Source organism: Perca fluviatilis, chromosome 6, assembly GCF_010015445.1.
Source record: "Perca fluviatilis chromosome 6, GENO_Pfluv_1.0, whole genome shotgun sequence".
Classification (NCBI taxonomy): domain Eukaryota; kingdom Metazoa; phylum Chordata; class Actinopteri; order Perciformes; family Percidae; genus Perca; species Perca fluviatilis.
The window spans coordinates 12,652,476-12,670,584 of NC_053117.1; the positions used below are offsets into that span (position 1 = coordinate 12,652,476).

At 40.9% G+C, this 18,109-nt stretch overlaps 1 protein-coding gene across 1 annotated transcript; it reads right to left on the minus strand.

Moving 5' to 3' along the window:
- Positions 1 to 142: 142 nt before the first annotated feature.
- nelfb (negative elongation factor complex member B) lies at positions 143 to 16,651 on the minus strand. The gene is made up of 13 exons (XM_039804465.1): positions 16,550 to 16,651; positions 15,484 to 15,644; positions 15,283 to 15,382; positions 14,132 to 14,362; positions 13,844 to 14,029; positions 12,823 to 12,935; positions 12,623 to 12,725; positions 9,462 to 9,557; positions 9,173 to 9,315; positions 7,117 to 7,223; positions 4,225 to 4,366; positions 3,839 to 3,947; positions 143 to 559 (listed from the first exon to the last, which is right to left on the minus strand). Exons 1-13 carry the CDS (start codon positions 16,649 to 16,651, stop codon positions 401 to 403), a joined length of 1,752 nt encoding a protein of 583 aa, XP_039660399.1. The 3' UTR covers positions 143 to 400.
- Between the last annotated feature and the right edge of the window lie 1,458 nt (positions 16,652 to 18,109).

Here is an 18,109-nt window from a genome sequence, read left to right on the forward strand (position 1 = left end):
AGTCAAGTGTTTCTTATCAAGTGACTGAATCTGCACAGATGTGTAGCAACGTTGTTGTAAAACACCATTTTGTATTTCTAAATGATCATTTATTTACAGGTTTGTTGCACTACTGATACAAATTAAAATACTGATAGCCCAATTACATATTAAGATTCTTTATATTCTGACAATAACGCGAGACCAAAGTTTAGAAAGGTAACACCTTCCTTTGAAGAAAAACAGATGGCTGCTGAACTAGAGCAGAAATAGCCTATCAGGGATAAACAACTAAAGAAAAATCTCCATGAAACAAACCATAGGACAAACAACAATGTAAAATGTCCAGTCTTTTTGAAAATTCTCGAGCCAAACTGGTGGCTGCATTTACAGTCAGTCACTGATGTGTTTCTGCTGTGTCTCAGAGAGGCGTGCTTGGGGTGGAGGCAGTGGTGGGGACAGTCACTGGGTGCAGCCCCAGGTCCAGAGATGGAGTTTCATCTGCTGGTGGAGGGCTCTTCTTCTGTGCATCCAGCTTCTCCGTCAGCTGGGTGTACAGCTCCTTCACTGGCTCGCAGCTCTGTGGTCACAAAAGTTTCAGTACATACAAAGTGCTAAACACTCCAAACGCTGAGATTTTTGGCAACGGCTTCCTGTCATGCATGCAGTTGCTTTTTTTTAAAGCTGCAATGTGATGCTTCAATTGAAATTATTAACGCGGTGGTGCTGCGGCTCCTTTAAGAGAACTCACTGCGTGCGTGCGTGTGTGTGTGTGTGTGTGTGTGAATGAGTGTGTGTGTGTGTGTGTGTGTGGTAAGTGGGCAGAAGAGAGATAGAGAAAGAGGAAGCAGACGTGTTGTATGCAACCGGAGCAGTGTGTGCGGTGTCCGAAATAAACCTTAGACTGAAAGCCAAGTTCATTCATTTTCTCACCAGAAATGGGATTTTATTCATACGGTAACGTCGGCCCTGGAGGTAACGAGTCTCTCCTGGTTTTCTGATCACGGTCGGAAACGAAGCGATCAGGAAAGGTTAACACATTGAACATTTTAACGGCTTATTAACGTGCGCTTGTTGCCCCGTGTGCGCTGATGCGCTCATCTGTTGACCTTTCCAAATGCCTTCCTACAGTTGCTTAATATAAGCGGGCTTTCCACATAAACAAACATCATTAGTGTAATTAGTATGAGGAAAAAAATGAGATTTTAACTGTGTTGGGCTCGGACACAAATTTCTTAATGCCTGTCGGGCTCGGGCCGGGTTCAGTCACGGCTCTGTCGGACGCGGGCCGGGCTCGGACAGGAAAATCTGGCCCGATCCGCACTCTAAGTGTGCATATTTCGACAGAGTGACACTGTAAGTGAAGAAATAGAGACATCAAAACGGAACGAATCAGAGAAGCGAAAGAAAAGTGTCCTCTTGTGCCTCTCTTTATTTATTTATTTTATACTGTACAACCAGTAAAGCATGTCCTGTTCTGTAGACACGGTCGTTATTTATTTATTCATGTTGGACCAGTCCAATATCAAATAAACCTTGTGTTGGAAGAATATATTTTGATGCGTTTTCCCGTAACTTTTGTAATTTTACATATGTTTAAAAATATCGAAATTAGTATCGATATCGCAATATTCATAATCGTGCAACCCTAGTCTATATCCACGACGTCCCACTTCCGGGATTGCTCCGTTGCCGCCGGAAATACCGCCGGATTTCACTCTTTCCGGACGGATGTCCGTCACCTTCCTCTTTCTTTTGTGTTTCTTTAAACTCCGGTGGATTTGTGAGGACTATGGTTAACTGCTCCTCAGATCTCTGCAGGGTAAATCCAGACAGCTAGCTAGACTATCTGTCCAATCTGAGTTTTCTTGGTTAGGGTTAGGAAGGAAGGTCTGGCAAAGCGAGACTAATCCAATGTGAAACAGTGTTATCAAAAGTTCACCAGTTGGAACATCAGTTTAAGTGTTTTATATGTGATTTTGAAATGATTTGCTATTTCGTGATATGAATGATCAATATTGTAAAGTATCCTAAGTTATTAATATCAAGATAATGTTTTCAATCATATCGACTGGCCAAATTTGTATGTAAATAAGTTCCATCCTGTGTAGAACATGTTAAAGAGATATTTTGCTAATTTGCGAATTTATTTTTAATTCTGAGCCCATTAGATGGCACGCTTGGTTTAAAGAAAAAGGCTTAAGAAATGGCAATTCAGTTTCCTTTAAACCTTTGTTGAACAAAGAGTGCTGTCTAATGGGCTCAGAAAATAGAGAAAATGATTTATGACGCTTCATGAGGCTTCCTTTGCCCATCACTACTGATCAGCAAAGGTAATATTGGTCACTCTCCTTTAGGGTTGGGTACCGAAACCCGCTGCTTATACGGCACCGGTGCCTTAACAACCGGTATCTACCGGACCGAATAGCAACATTTCGGTGCTACTGAAATGCCAGTGCTGCCCTCTGATGCTCCGAAATGGCAACAGATGCATCGCTGCACGTGCCGCTAGTTAAAGTGGCAATATTATGCTCATTTTCAGGTTCATAATTGTAATTTGAGATTGTATCAGAATAGGTTTCATTTTCAAAAAACACCATATTTTTGTTGTACTGCACATTGCTGCAGCTCCTCTTTTCACCCTGTGTCAGGTCTCTGTTTTAGCTACAGAGTGAGACATCTCAACTTCTGTAACATCTTTGTTTTCAGTCGCACATACGCAGTAGCTAGGTAAGGATTACATGAGCTAGCTAGCTGTTTCTCTAACTTCAGTCAGTACAAGGCAGGATTAGCCGGGAGACTTCTTCTAAACGAGGGCGCACTTCACACTTTGCGTGGAATACCTACAGAACAGGGACATGTATGTAGTTCTATACAATTTATTTTGTAGATTAGGGTGAATTTGTGTGTGTTGTAGCAGTGTTTTGCCATTGAGAACGAGCTAGCTAACGGTTAGCCCCCTAGGCCCCTCGTTTAGGCTAGTGACGTAGAAAGCCGTGCAGATTTTGAACAGCTCACCCGGACACACAAGGCAGGACACATTCAGAAACCCGTATCTCACTCAAAACAGACTGGATGGGTTTTTTCAAAGTTTGTATGCGTGTGGAAGCACCAGAGACACAAAATAACACCCCAAATCCCAGAAAAAGTGATTTTGTTCATAATATGGGCAATTTAACGTAATACACTTGGCAGCAGGTAACGTTAGCCTACCGTTAGCTAGAAGCTGGATTAAACACGGTTAAAATTCTGACAGCTAACATTAAACGGTGTGACTGTATTTCACAGTAGAGGATTCCAACACCGGGACGTAACAGTCTGCAGCTGCCGGTGCGTCACTTGAAACTCGCCTCGCCAGCCTCGTGGTGCATTCAAAGTTATTGTAAAATACCCTTTTTCCATCTAGTGGTTGTTTTTGTATTTGTTTTGTATGTATTACATTTTTAATACATCATTTAATTTTGACCATATGGCCTTAGCAATAAACAAGCCGTTCTTAAATCTCACCGACTGTCGTTTTGTGCTCCTTTTGTTTTCTTTTTTAAATATATACATATTTAAAAAAAATCTTTTTAAAAGTATCGGTTCAGGCACCGTTTTAAAAGTATCGTTTTAGCACCGGTATCAGAAAAAAAAAAAACGATACCCAACCCTACTCTCCCTGACTAAAAGATTTCAGCCAAGTGTGGTTTAAGACTCATATATTGATATATACGAGGTATTTTTAAATACGCTGTCAATGTGGAACTATAGACCACAGAGAGCTCTTTCGGATTCTAGCCATCACTACCACACACTACACACACTGTACACTACAGTACATTTCAAAGCATGAGCTAAATGTGGAAATGAAACCAACCTGCTTTGGAGGTTCGAGAGTTTTCATCAAGGTTTCCATGTACGATGGCAGCACTTTGTGGTGTAGATGCAGCAACATCCGGAGGGTGTGTCTGTGGACGTTCTCTTTACTGGAAAAATATATAGACAGAAACTAAATCGGTTTTGATTCAAGAATAATGTTAAAAGGTCCCTGGGAGACCCATCCTGTCTACAAACCAGCCCATCCTGCCAAATGCTATATGTGTGTGTATCTGTTAGCAATAGGACACACAGTCTGTCTCAGTCCACTTTGTGTTTTATGATGGTGAAGTACTTTAATTACGTTGAACTTTTATAAAGTAGATTACACTGACCATGGGCATGCAGTTATATTAAATATATAAGGCTCTGCTAGATTCAGCCCACCTGGAAAAAGAAGTAAGAAGAAAGCCATCAAAGACAACTGAACAAAAGTCTTCGGATCCAAACTCATCAGAGAGCAGGGTGAGGTGTCCGGTCAGCAGGTGCAGGAAGATGTCACCAAAGGCCATGTCATTGTAGGTCTCCACTGTGAGGGAACAGCACAGATCCAACTCTTAATTTGACAAGTCACGTAGGTCCTACTTCAAATGGATGTCTTTCACTGGATTCTTTATACTAGTGACCCTAGTAGTATAATTCACGGCCTACTTAAGGATTCAAACTGCTAATCCATACATGGCCAGTGCCAACTGGGGGGTGTCCCCGACTAAGAACTTACATCGTCGAATTAGATTCGTCAAGTCTTGCCTATTGTCGACTGATCAACGAATCATTGATGAAATATTCAGCCGTGATAAGGTTGTGTGTTAAGTTCCTTTTGTATGAAAATATTTTGTATGAGAAGGGTATGTATGGACTTGTCTATCTCTGTGGGTTACGGTGAATAAGTCCCAGTAAGTTGGCGTGTTCCTTTAAGATGATATCCAGCCTCGTTATCGATGTTGATATAATATCGATATATTGCCCAGCCTTAACTTGCACTTTAGATTTTCTTTTCCCAGACATTTTTCAATTAAAGGTTTAAATCCCTGCCGCCAAGATGCTCCTCCATCGGTCACGGATCATAGAAAATGAAACTTAAATCTGTCATTGATTTACGCACTTTAAAAAGATTTATTAAAAGCTTCTTTCTTTTCACATTTTTATTTACGGCATTAGGCTATATTCAATTCAATTCAAATAACTTTATTTGTCCCAGAGGGACAATTAAGAGGCATGAAGATGTGACACTTACCCTTTTGTTTAGGATACTTTAACTGTCAACACTGACCCGCACCCAGAAGGTGTTACAAAGAGCAGCACACAGTTCACAGACATGAATGTTGAAAACAGGTAGTTCTATGTAAAATCAGACTTTAGCCGCTTTCCGACCGGAGGGATTTTTGCAGTTCCTAGAACGCAACGTTCCAAGAACTCTTTTTTTCTCTTGTTCCAACTGGACCAATTTGGGGATTTTTAAGTCCCTCTGGCTGCAGTTCCTGTAACTCTTTCAGCTCCTACTTCAGGGCAGGGTCTTTTCGCTGTTCCCTTTTCAGCATAGAGACCTAGCTCAACGAGGGTCGAGTTTCCAGTACAGACAGACCAACAACGGGACAATTTTAACAATTTTCGCCATCTTATTCATCACTAAATTCACTTCTGACAACGTTTTAGGCGAGAAATTAACTGTTAACATTTGACAATTGACAATTTGCTTCAAAGTTTTCGGAGGTGAGAAGCTCCATGAAGTGAGGCGACAGTCGGCAGGCGCCTGCCCCGGCCGCAAGCTCGCCGCTCGGCCATGTCCTGCTCAGAAACCCCGCTGTCAGCTGGAGGTCTCTCAGACCGCTCTCATAAATAACAGGCTTTTATTTCGCCGTTGACGGTTCGTTTGTTTAAATATCACAACACATGTCCATCATAAGATTAACGGGAACCTGTGGTTAACTGTCTTTTCGGAGTTAAACTCCACAAGCGTGCCCGGCGGACTTGACAACCTCGCTGTCCGGCCGTCACACACACACACACACACACACACACACACACACACACACACACACACACACACACACACACACACACACACACACACACACACACACACACACACACACACACACACACAGATACTAGTTTCTCTTCGGGAAACTTATTTAAATTATGACAAATATGCTATATACATTAGATTTAGTAGTTCATACTTTTTTGGTGTATTTGTTTTCTGATTTTAACGCTATAAAGACCGTTGCTGTGCTTGCATTAGGCTACTCCCTTACCCCTCCTATAGTCCTCCTGGCCAGTGCGAATGCAAATTGAAAAAACGGTTTTGGGGGAGAGTAGTTAGTAGAACTGCTTAGAAGTGGACTTTTCCTATAATATGTTCCTGTAACTACCTGGTCGGAAAGCGGCTATTAAGAACCCCTATATAGCCGAAATGGCATGATCCACGTTCCATTACACCTCTGCGAAGATTCGACTGTGGTGATTGGCTCAGTCGAATATGGCTCCTTTGATGGAAGCATAGAGTATTCGACTAGCCGGGGTCCCCCGTAGTGCCAATTACACATCAAATGAAATGTCAATATTTTAAATTCCTTTTTGTCAATAACAACACAAACAGCAATTTTACGTGGAACATTAAAATAAAATTTAGAAAAAACAGTGTACCAAGAAACTCCCACACCAGAACGCTTTGGTTAATAAAAAAAAAAAAAAATGTCCCTCAACTCTGTTGACCCTTCTGTTTTGTCTGTAAAGTATAAATTATCATCCCATTCTGTGTTCTCAGCCAACTTCACTCCAACCTATTACCACTAGTGTTACACTTATTTCTGGAATTCATGGTCAATAAACCTAATTAATATTAACTAAATACCTACTTTCTGAGAAAAAAAAAGCACAAATTATGAATTAATTTGACTAAATCAGAGGATGCGGAGTGGATCACAGACTGGTATATATATATGTCAACGTTTAGTCAGGAAACTGTTTTGAAACCATTTCAATTTCTTTTCAAATGCTATAAAGTTTAATAAAACCCCCACAATTCAATGAGAGTAATGATCCGATCCGTCATTTTACTTGCAAAAAGCGTTGTATGGAACAATCCATGTTATTTTTGAGGCAATTTGGTTTTAAGTAACCTATATTTCTGTTACAGAAACTTTGAAAATGGGTCAAATTTGACAACAGGAGGGTTAAAATAAAATACAAGTTTCAGTATTTTGGGATAGGGTTTTAGATAATACGGTTTCAGATATTCTAGGACTCATATTTTACACATTTGACTATACTCACCCAGGGCAGGTAGTAACCTCTGTAAGGTGTTCTTGTTCCTCAGTTTGGCGATGTGGAGGACGTAGTAGAGACCCATTTCACAGGCCACTCTGTTCTCCTGCAGATACCTGAGGGGGAGCAACAAAGACTGTCACAACACTTAGCTCGCACTGAGGCATTTTTCACATTTCACATCAGACATTTGAGAGATGGAAAAACATCCTTAATTCAAGAAACAGTACATTACAAAGAGTGCCCTGAAATTCCAGTTTGTGGCATTTTGAAAGCTGCAAATCTCACTGCCTTTGGACCATCTCAGAGCCATGCTATGATCCAGATACATAGTCTCAGCATGTTCTCATTAGTCTATATTGACGACATTTATGGTTCATTTACGGTATAGTTCCGGTGCCGCCGGAACCTCTGCCGGATGTCCCTCACTTTCTGCTGTCTTTGAGTTAACTTTAAAATTGCAGTTGCATCGAGCAACATTAACCGGAACCTCTGAGCAACAGTACAGGCTGAAAATGGCAAGTTCTATGGAATATTTGGATCATGCAGGCCTGCTTGGTCCATTCGGGGAATGATTGTTAAGATTTACAAAGAATATGTTCACAGCATTTACTCTCTAAATGGGACGTTTTGGGACCTATTGGCGGGGATTTGCTATGGACAAAATACACACGGTGAAAGAGCAAATTACATTTAACCATGTATCCAGCTAATTGATATACAGGAGCTCTCATTACTGTGGGGACAGACCTTCCTCCGCAGAGCTGTGGAGATGTGTTTGGCAATGCAAGACTATGTTCTCATTAAAGCTGTGAAGTTAGTAACACACAACCTATTGCATGTAACACCAACATATTAAGAACAATGTACCTTATACAGTATGAGATAAGATGGTTGATCTCCTTTGCGTTAAAGGCAAAAATAACCCAAGGGTTAAAGATAAGGAACATTTCATAGCTTCAACTAACAACTATTTCAAGTTTCAATTAGCCATATCAGTCTTGATAAAAACCTAACCCATCAATCCTTGCAAAATACTAGCATTCTGCTGACTGTTGAAGTAAGGCTTATGCATGCCATGAACTGGACCAAACTATCTCGCTGTCAAGAAACACTTAACAGTTCAACTCCGGCAGCACAGTTGCCCAGTGGAATCTAACCCGTGCTCTCCCTCTGCAGTATGTCGCGACATAGTGCCCCTCAAAGCGAACGGTGCTAATTAAGGAAACCCCCAATGATTGGCAATTACCGTGAAGTACTAAAATTTGGCACTGTTTACGGGATGGACCGACATTATTCGGTTGGTGCATTTTTCATTACCCAATCCTAATCACGAATAAACTACTGTAATGAATGCATACATTATAGCTAATACAAGCATCACTGTTTCTGCTGCAAACTTTAGAGAAGATTACTGCGGAGAGAGTAAATACAAAACATTGAAAAAGCCCTATCTTTTGCATCAGGACCCGGTGGACATTTTATTTTTTACACTTTTGTGTCATCTTAATGAAACTAATAAAAGCCTTTCCTGTTGACACTGTTGTTATTTCTCCTGATGATACACAAGTGGCTGACGTGAGACTAAGACATCAAGGTTAAGCCTGTTGTTAACCTGCTAGTCTCGCATTGCCAGACCTTCCTCCACAGCGCTGAGGAGGAGGGTCTGGCTAGTACACACAACATTCCGGGATGGGAGAAAAACATGCTTTGGTTTATTGGCATTTCTTTAAACCAATCACAATCGTCTTGGGCGTAGCTAAGTGCCGGACGGAGCCCCAGGGCCGCTGCAAAAATAGCCTCGGGAAGGAACTTGTTTTGGAGTTTAAAATTCCAACACAAATAAAAGGGGAATGTAACGGACATCTGGCCGTAAAAAGGGACATCCGACGGAATTTTCCGGTGGCAACGGATCAATCCCGGAAGTGGAACGTCGTGGATATAGACTATGACCTTGCTAACCCCCTCTTTTCTCCTCCTGACGCAAGCCCTAGCAAAGGAAACTCTGAAACGCTTTGAAGTCATGATATATTACGTCACCCTCTGTCCTCCTGCCGCGCTTTACCTGTTGAAGGCATCTGGCAGGGTGGTGGGGTATGACAACGAACTCTTCTCCTCATTGGGAAGCTTCTGTTCTACATTTAAGGTGTGATCGTCAACAACCACTGACATCATGGCAGGCAGGAAGCGGGTCACCACTTCCAGATCCTGAGAGTAGGCACACAGGAAAGACAAATTGACATCAACATCTTACAGTCAAAACAAAAGATACAAAAAGAATTTTCTTTCGCAGTGACTTGATGTGATTCTATGAGCCGAAGCACAGATACACCCGAGGCGTATCCTGTACGTACCAAACGAGGCTCTTTGAAGACCTGGCTGTCAATCATGTCCCACGCCCCTTGACCAAGTGACAGCATCCTCAGCAGCAGCATCAAGTCTGGACTGTCCTGTTGACAAACACAGATACAACAACTTGAAACTTAGAGTCATAATAATATACAGTTCAAAAATAGATTTAAGAAAACAATACTTGACCAATACAGAAAGGAGGAGACCTTAATATATAGGAATTGAAATGTAATGTAAATGTATTATTGTATTGTTGTAAGTGTTGTATGACCTACAATTTTCTATGCTGTATAATAATAATAATAATAATATAATATAATATTATACGATATTATAGTGGCAGGACTATATAAGCATTATACTTCTGCGTGCTCCTTCTTGTACCTGTTCTTTTTTTGTTCTTTGATAAAATCCAATTGATTCGTCTACGTTTGCGTTTTTATCTTTGTGTTTATATTCTGTTTAATTTTCTCTTTTATAGCATACTGTTGATTGTTCGGGATAAATAAAAAATTAAATCAAATCAAAAACCTTCTGTTGATACAACGGGGGGTGTGTGTGTGAGGGGACTTTAGAGTGAAAACATTTAATTGTGGTGGAGAATCACATATTGGAATGGCCTTGGTGTTATACCAATAATAATAAAGTCTTTTATGGCGTTTTTCCATTATATGGTAACTGCTCGACTTGCCTCGACTCTACTCGCCTTTTTTGGTTTTCCATTATGAAAAAACGTGACTGGTAACAGGTACTTTTTTAGTATCACCTCAGTCGAGGTTCCAAGCGAGCTGAGCCGATACCAAAAGGTGACGTGAAAATCTGCAGACTACTGATTGGTCAGAGAGAATCGTCACTAATCACTGCGTCATCATTGCTAGCGACAGACGGGGGTATCCTGAACACACCCGCCATTTTTAAATAGTTTAGCCAGCGGTGGTTCTTTTTGCTGTTTCTGTGTGCGTGTCGGGTTAGGTCACGGCAGTTTCCTGTGGCGTCACTATGACGACCAGCCACGCTCGCCTCACGCATGAGGCGGTACTAAATCTGCAATGGAAAAAGGAGGACGGAGCACCGCGGCCGAGTCGAGTCAAGCCCAGCTGGGACTAGCAGTGGGTAAGCGCCATTAGACTTGGCATACACTATTTAAACGATAGCGATAGAAATGTACCCTGGAAATCCATAGTTCTCACGAGTGCACAATTTGAATTTGCTCAGCGAGTCATTCTGGCTTTGAGTAATGATGCTCATTAACTATGCCCTTGTAGCCGAGCTGCACCAATCACATCGGTGTATCTGATATAGGCGGGCCAGAGGCGAGCTAAACAGATGATGACAGTTTAATCTACCAGTTAGTTCCGCTGGTAGCTAAGCGTATGGGGCTCTGGATACGTCACCCCGTGTATTGTTGTGATTGGTTGTAGTGTTATCCAATTGCGTGCAGTGAGATTTTCAAATGCATGCTTGGCACCGGCCCCTCAAGTTGGGCCTTTTTCATTACTCAGTGCCAGGCCCTTAATCTTTCGGCTTTGGGTCTGGAGTGTTATACTGTATACTTAACAGTATATTTTTTATATTTCTTACTGTCATTTCAGTTTTTTATTCTTTATGGGTTAAGTGAGTGTTGTACTTGAGAGCAAAGATTAGCCGGAGTCAAATTCCTTGTTTGTCTATGCAAACCTGACCAATAAAGCTTATTCTGATTTCCAGGCTAATAGAAATGTGCAAATAGAAAGTAAATATTTACATAAAAAATGTCTGATGATGTATGATGTTTCACACAGACTGTCAAGACGACAACATTGCTGTCCTAATGGAAAGCAGCATTAAAATATTGTAACTAGATTGGTGGGTAAGATTGTTTTTTTGCAAAACAAGTTATGAGTTATCGCTGTGTTTTCGTTGGTTTAAATTGTGTAAACTAACATTTAAGCTCGGTATTAGTTGATAATTTGCAACTGATGATTTATTTATGATTAATCCTGCTTTATCAGGTTTTATTTATTATAAAGCTTACTACAAAACCTAAGCTGCTGTTTATTCTTCTTGTTTTAATGTGTATTTGTGGTACAAACGCTGTAGTCTTAGCTAATGTAGCCACAATGCCAACACTTCAGTGCTTACTGTAAAAACAGTTACTCAATTTATATCATCATTAATAATATAACAATGTTTCCTCTGTGTGATTTTGTAGTGGCGGCCCACCATGGCAAAATTTCTGTCCCCCACGGTATCAGATTTCTGCCCCCACGGTATCGTCGTGATGGACGATATCATCGTCCATCACGATGGAGAGCCACCATCGTGATGCCACATTCCTCACCCTGTCAAACACACTAATCTTAGTCGCGGGCGCTGTACGGGAAATTGACAAGTGCGTCGGTCTTAAACTAGCAAAGACACAAAGACAAGACATAGGGCTCCTTAAGTGGAAGCTACTTTTCCCCCTTTACGTGCAACCTATTTGTGAAAAAGACCATCGCTTTGAGCAGACTGGATTGGCTGTAGTGATACATTCTCTCTCTCTCTCCCTGTCAGTTGTAGCTCGCTCTACCTTCTAGTAACGTTGGACACAGCGGTCTCGAGTGAGAGAGAAAAAAGCGTTAAAAGTGGAACGCTATCACACTTTCCTTTCTCCCCTCAATGGACTAAGTTTGTCGACACTACTCTGTGCGTGCATCAATAAGTAAATCTGAGGTCCTGTAGGTACGGGACGATGTTATGAAGGATTTATGAATGTACGTTAGCAACATAGGCTAATTCACGAGGGTGCTATTTTATGTGTGAGCTAATATTGCGCATCTGTTCATGTGCGCTGCAAGAGTTAGGTTTCTGTTTATTGAATGCGTTATTCAGTGCAAACATAACCGAGAATGTAGTTTAAACTCAGTAATGATGGTATATTAGGTTATTACTGTCGCTCTGTTGAAGGCAAACGTCCCACTGTACTGTCATCTTATTGACTGTTTTCTTGTAAATTAACACACGTGGTTTACATTCAGTGTTACTCACAAAAACATCCTTGAGATCAAACAAACATGCTGAGAGCATTTCCTTCCTCATAAAACATTTCCAAAAGCAGCAAATGTCAATCAGTAGAAAACCATGACACCACCGGCGTGACTGTGCATGATGTCGCCTGCATCCTCGTGCACAGTAACCTCACCCTGGGTAAAGCGTCCTGACTCAGCAGCTCTTGCAGGTTCCTCATGATACTCAGGACCAGGGTGTTACAAGCAAACGGGTCACACAGGATCATGGACAGGTCCCTGGAATGCACAGAAACTCTCCACAGGTTAATTCCCCCATTTATCAGATGACGAACAGCTCTGTTTGTGAACTTAAACCCATCCCCTCATCGGTTACCCGAGGACTTGCTCTTGTCCTTTCTTCACTCCATCTAGGAAACCTTGCAGCTCTCTGGCTCGCTTGCCGTCCACAAACTTCTCACGGATGCAAGCGTCCAAACACCAAGTGAACTGTCACAGCACACAACAGAGACACAAAAGAAAATGTAACACAAAGCTAAAACACAGGACATACTAGTCTTGAGCCGGTGTAAACATTTTCAAACCGGTTTGATATCCAACCAAACATCCGACTGGTATCCCGGATTTTACCACTTGGATTCGGACTTGTCTCAGTCGCTCCGGAGTGAGACTGATCAGAGAGCCCAGATGTTACTATTGGCCCATTATGCCGGTTATCCTTGAATGTAGGATCGTAAATACATGAAGCCCATGAATGAAAGGGAATAGGATGATTTTTAAAAATATTTGGATATCTGTGGACACTTCTTTGCACTGAAAATAGATTCTGATATTGTTGAACATTATTGCGTTGCTGCAAAGATGATAACCTAACTGTTCTAATAAGTCTACATTGTGAAGCAACACTTACTGTTTGTACTGAATGATATTTTACAAAAATGCACTGAATTACAAGGCTGTAGAGAACAGTGCGCTATTGAAGACATATACAGTATACTAAGGTTTCAGTAACATTATTTTAATATAGTCCGCCGTGAAGTAAAGTGGGCATGAAACTCTAGGGCTGAAAATAAGTCCCACTCCGGCCCTGAGAGAGCCCAAAATTAGAGTGTAGCAACTCCAGAGCCATTAGATTATACTATATATATATATATATATATATATATATATAAAATAACAACCATAAAATCAATCGGTATAGCCTCCTACACCGGACCGATGAAACCGGTAACTAACCCAACTCCAGGGGCTAGTTATAATTGCTCTTTAAATATTTCATGTAAAGCACTTTGAATTGCCTTGCTGCTGAAATGTGCTAAACGAACAAAGCTGCCTTGCCTATGCAGTGCTACAACGGTGTTACTAAACTGATTCCCCATCACGGTTTGTGTCCTAACCTTATGGCAAGGGTCCACAGAGCAGATCTCGCTGATGTCCAGGTCGTGAAGAGACATCAACAGCTCTGCTCTCAGTGTGCAGTAGTGGACATTTCGCGTTCGCAGGAAGAGTGTTCGTAAAAACTGCAGCACCATGTCGTATAGCTTCACGTTCTTTCCAATCATCTGTGTCAGCTTCAGGACCACCTACAACAACACCAAAAGGTTGAACAACAACACCACCACCATCATGTCTCAAAGACTTTGATTAGTGTTTATCAGGTATCTAACGTGATGACTGGGACTCACCTCGCCCTGGCGTCGTGTTTTGGGGGAAGGGCTGAAGAAATTGTGCAGGATGGAGAGGTCGCTGCTGAACAGAGCTGCTTCCTTCTCCACAATGTACTGCTTGAGGAGGGGTGAGACTTCATCCCCAAATAGAGCCTGGTTGTCCTGCCAGATCTGCCTTTTCACCTCCACAGCACACACCTTGTACAACTCCTTGTCAGCCATCACCATCTTCAGTTTCTTCTCTGGCACCTGCAGGTGGGAGCATGTGGTAAAGATTAAAGGCAGGGTGCTCTTTACATTTTTTTACGCCAATTTGAAGATTTTGGGTCAACAATTTGCTTTGTAACAAAATTAAATTTGGTACAGGCATTCATGGTTTCCAGAGGGTATAGGTATTTGTATTTACTACAGTTAATGACAGGATAGAAAAGTGTTAAGTTGGGTTGAGATCTGGACTGTATAGGCCAAAATGACTTTCGCCCAGTAGCCCTGACATCAGTAGTGATGAAGAGCTTTGAAAGGCTCATTCTCACTAAACTGCACGTGGAGGTTAGTGGCTCTACTGACCCACTTTAATTTGCCTACCGGAAGGACAGAGGCGTTGATGACGCAGTTATGACGCTGCCGCACAACATCCACACGCACCTGGAGAAACTAGGGAACTTTATTGACTTCTCAAGTGCATTTAATATTGTGCAGCCTCACCTCTTGGGCCAAAAGCTCCAGAAATTGGGTGTCAGCCCACTAGAGGATATATACCCGAACCGAGCCCGTCGGGACCCGTCGTAATCTGACGGGCTGGGCTGGGTTTTGCCAGATATTTAGAAATGATGTTCGAGTTCGGGTCGGGCTAGATCACATCAGCGCGATAAGACATTGAACACTTTAAATTTAAAACAGCTTATTATGTAGGTGCGCGCCTGTGTTAATGTGCGCTTGTTGCCCCGTGTGCGCTGAAGCGCTCATCTGTTGACATTTCCGAATGCCTTCCTACAGTTGCTTAATAAATGCTTTCCACACAAACGTATGTGTCATTAATATGATAAAAAAACGAGATTTTAACTGTGTCGGGCTCGGACATATATATCTTAATGCCGGTCGGCTCGGGCCGGGTTCGGATTGCTATTTTTAGTCTTTAACATGAAAGAAATAGCCCTAAAGACACTTGCCTTGGGTAGATGCTTCAGCACCTGCATTACCACTGGCTGAATGGATGGCATTTTGACAAGGGGAAAGCTCTTCTCCAGCAGCTCTTCAAGCTTCCCATATCTGTAAGTAGATTGAAAGAAAAACAAAGCACAATAGCATCCAAGCTGGTTCCTTCAAAATGTTAATACAATTCCTCAAAGTCCATTCAACCAATGCTACACCTGTCCTCCTCCTTGCCCTCTGCAATGGTGGCGACTCGCTCCATCAGCTTGTCTCGAAGCTCGTCAAAGACAGACTGGTGGAACTCCAGCCGAGGCGTTCCATGGAGGTCGAGGAAGGGAAGAGCAGACTGGAGGGTCGGCAGCAGGATGCCATTTTCCATCTGCAGATACGTAACGCATCAAAGACTCGTCAGAGATAAGGTCTAGCTGTAGCTGGTCATTCAGAGCCAGCTGAATAAATGTTTCTTTGCTTATTGGCAATAATCAGTATGAATCAGTAGTAGCAGCTTAAATAATAATAATCATCATGAAACTACTTGCATATTGTAAATAATCACTCTGTTAAAGCCATTATTTATACGTTTATGCTGGAAGCTTTGATGCATTTTGGTGTATTTGTAATAACAAACAGATGAGACAATTATGAAAACAAAAGTACAATATTACTAATGTTAACACAATTTGGATAATACTGAGAACACTTATTTCTCTGGGAAATAGTAACGTTAGTTATTACACAATAACACAGTAATAGTAATAAACAGTAATAACACAGTGCACAAATAAGTTTTTAATAAGAAAAACGTATTCCGTCCATGGAGAATTAGGGGTGGTTGTATGTCTTCAGGTGAAACTATCATATTACTAATAAGAAGAGTTAAAAACTAATAATAATGCAACAGGTCGCATAACGCTTAATTGTAACTCAAACGTTAGCCGCAATTTCCTCCTCTGCACGCGACAGTGTATTACATCCACACTCAGAATCTCGCGCATTTGCGCAGGCGGAGCATCACATTAGCTAGCGTTAACGTTAACTTAACGGTACATTACAAACAGGCAACAGAGACAGACAGCTAATGTTAGCTAAATGGTACGGAGTATATTCTGTATATTCTATAACCTACAAGTTACGTTAACGTTTATTTAGAGCTAACGTTACAGCGTGACCCTTTTGGGGACATAGTCTGATATTCGAAATGTAACGTTACGACACTCCACAGCATGGTTTGGAGAATTCTGTTTAGCAAACAAACAAAAAAACAAACTTCTAACGTGGAGTTACCTGAAACTGATCAATGGCTTTCAGAGGCTCAGTACAGTTGGTGAGTGTTTCTTTAAGATCCTCGCCGTTGGATATCCCGAGCTCAGGCAGCCCCGCGAACATTTTCGTTTTTGCTTTATCATCAATTTCAAGATTTATATGTGAATTAAATATTCTACCATGTGAATTTGCAGCCGAAAAGATTTCGCTTGCCACACAGCACAACTATGCCATGGATGCACTATGGTCTGATACGCTCTTCGCATTCAAAGCCAACTTCCTGTGAGTGTGTTGCAACTTTGTAAACAGTCCGTCAAAAACACCAGCCACGGAACTGTTCCGTGTCATGAGCCTTCCTTTTAATTTTTTTATTAGTAGTAGTAGTAAAGAACATAGGTACATCGCCAGTATGTAAATATACAAAAAGTCAATAACAGAGGTGCAAATACAGAAAAAATATATGTGGTAAATAAATAAAAAGGTAAAAAAAAAATAATAATTAGTACATATTAAGTCGGCACAGCATAAGCAAATATTGCATATTCTCTTGGCGTGACTGCTTTAGTAACTGCCCATCAGCATTAAGGAGTTGTTTTACCAATACAATACCATTAGCAACCCACTTTTCATAATACGGAGATTTATTTTTATATTGAATAGCCTTGTTATTCCAAATCTAGTAATTGGTTGGTGAAAAATTATGCTTGTTTATGGAAATTTGATAACTTTACAGGTAATTTATCAATTTTGCAATCACGTGTTAACAGAAATTTTACTCCACCAGTTAAACCAAATACATATTTAGGGAAAGTATTCCAAATGCAGTCATTTTCTTCAATCACATTTTAAAAAGGTAAAAAAAAAAGTAGTACATATTAAGTCAAATATGTCATCAGTACATGAGAAATGTATCATTATCAAACACAATTCCAATGTTTATTGCCTTCTTATTCTTAATGTTTCTTATAGTGTTGCCGTATTGGTGCAGTTCTTGAAAAAAGTGTTCAAAGCTTGGTTTGGAGTCCACCCATTTCTTCTTGTAATGTGGAATTTTCCCAGTAACAAGATTAATTGAACAAAATAGACAACATCTTTGTCCATCTCATTGCCTTCAAAACAAATAAAAATATCTTCATCCTTAAATTGAATTGATTGTCCAGTGTTCCGTCTTATAAGATGTTGAACATCAACCCAAAATATTTTAGTATACACACAGTGAACGAACAAATGACAGATTGTTTCTTCTTTTAGTTCACAGAAAGTGCAAGCATATTCAATATCAAGTTTGAATCTCTTTAATGTCCTTTTTGCTGGATATATTTTATGCACGATTTTAAAAGAAACCGCTTTTACTTTGTTATTAAGACAGAATTTGTCTCCAATTAACCAGATTTTTTGCCAGTTCATTTCTCCATAGATTGAAGCCCAAAAGAATGTTCTTGAGGGTTCTTGTATACAATTCCTAATGTGTTTATATGAACATTTATTCTTGGTAATGTGAACTCCCCCAAGGAATATACCACTAAACGGATTGATCACTGACATTACTGAACCTCTAAGAAGTTGGCAGCACACTCCTCG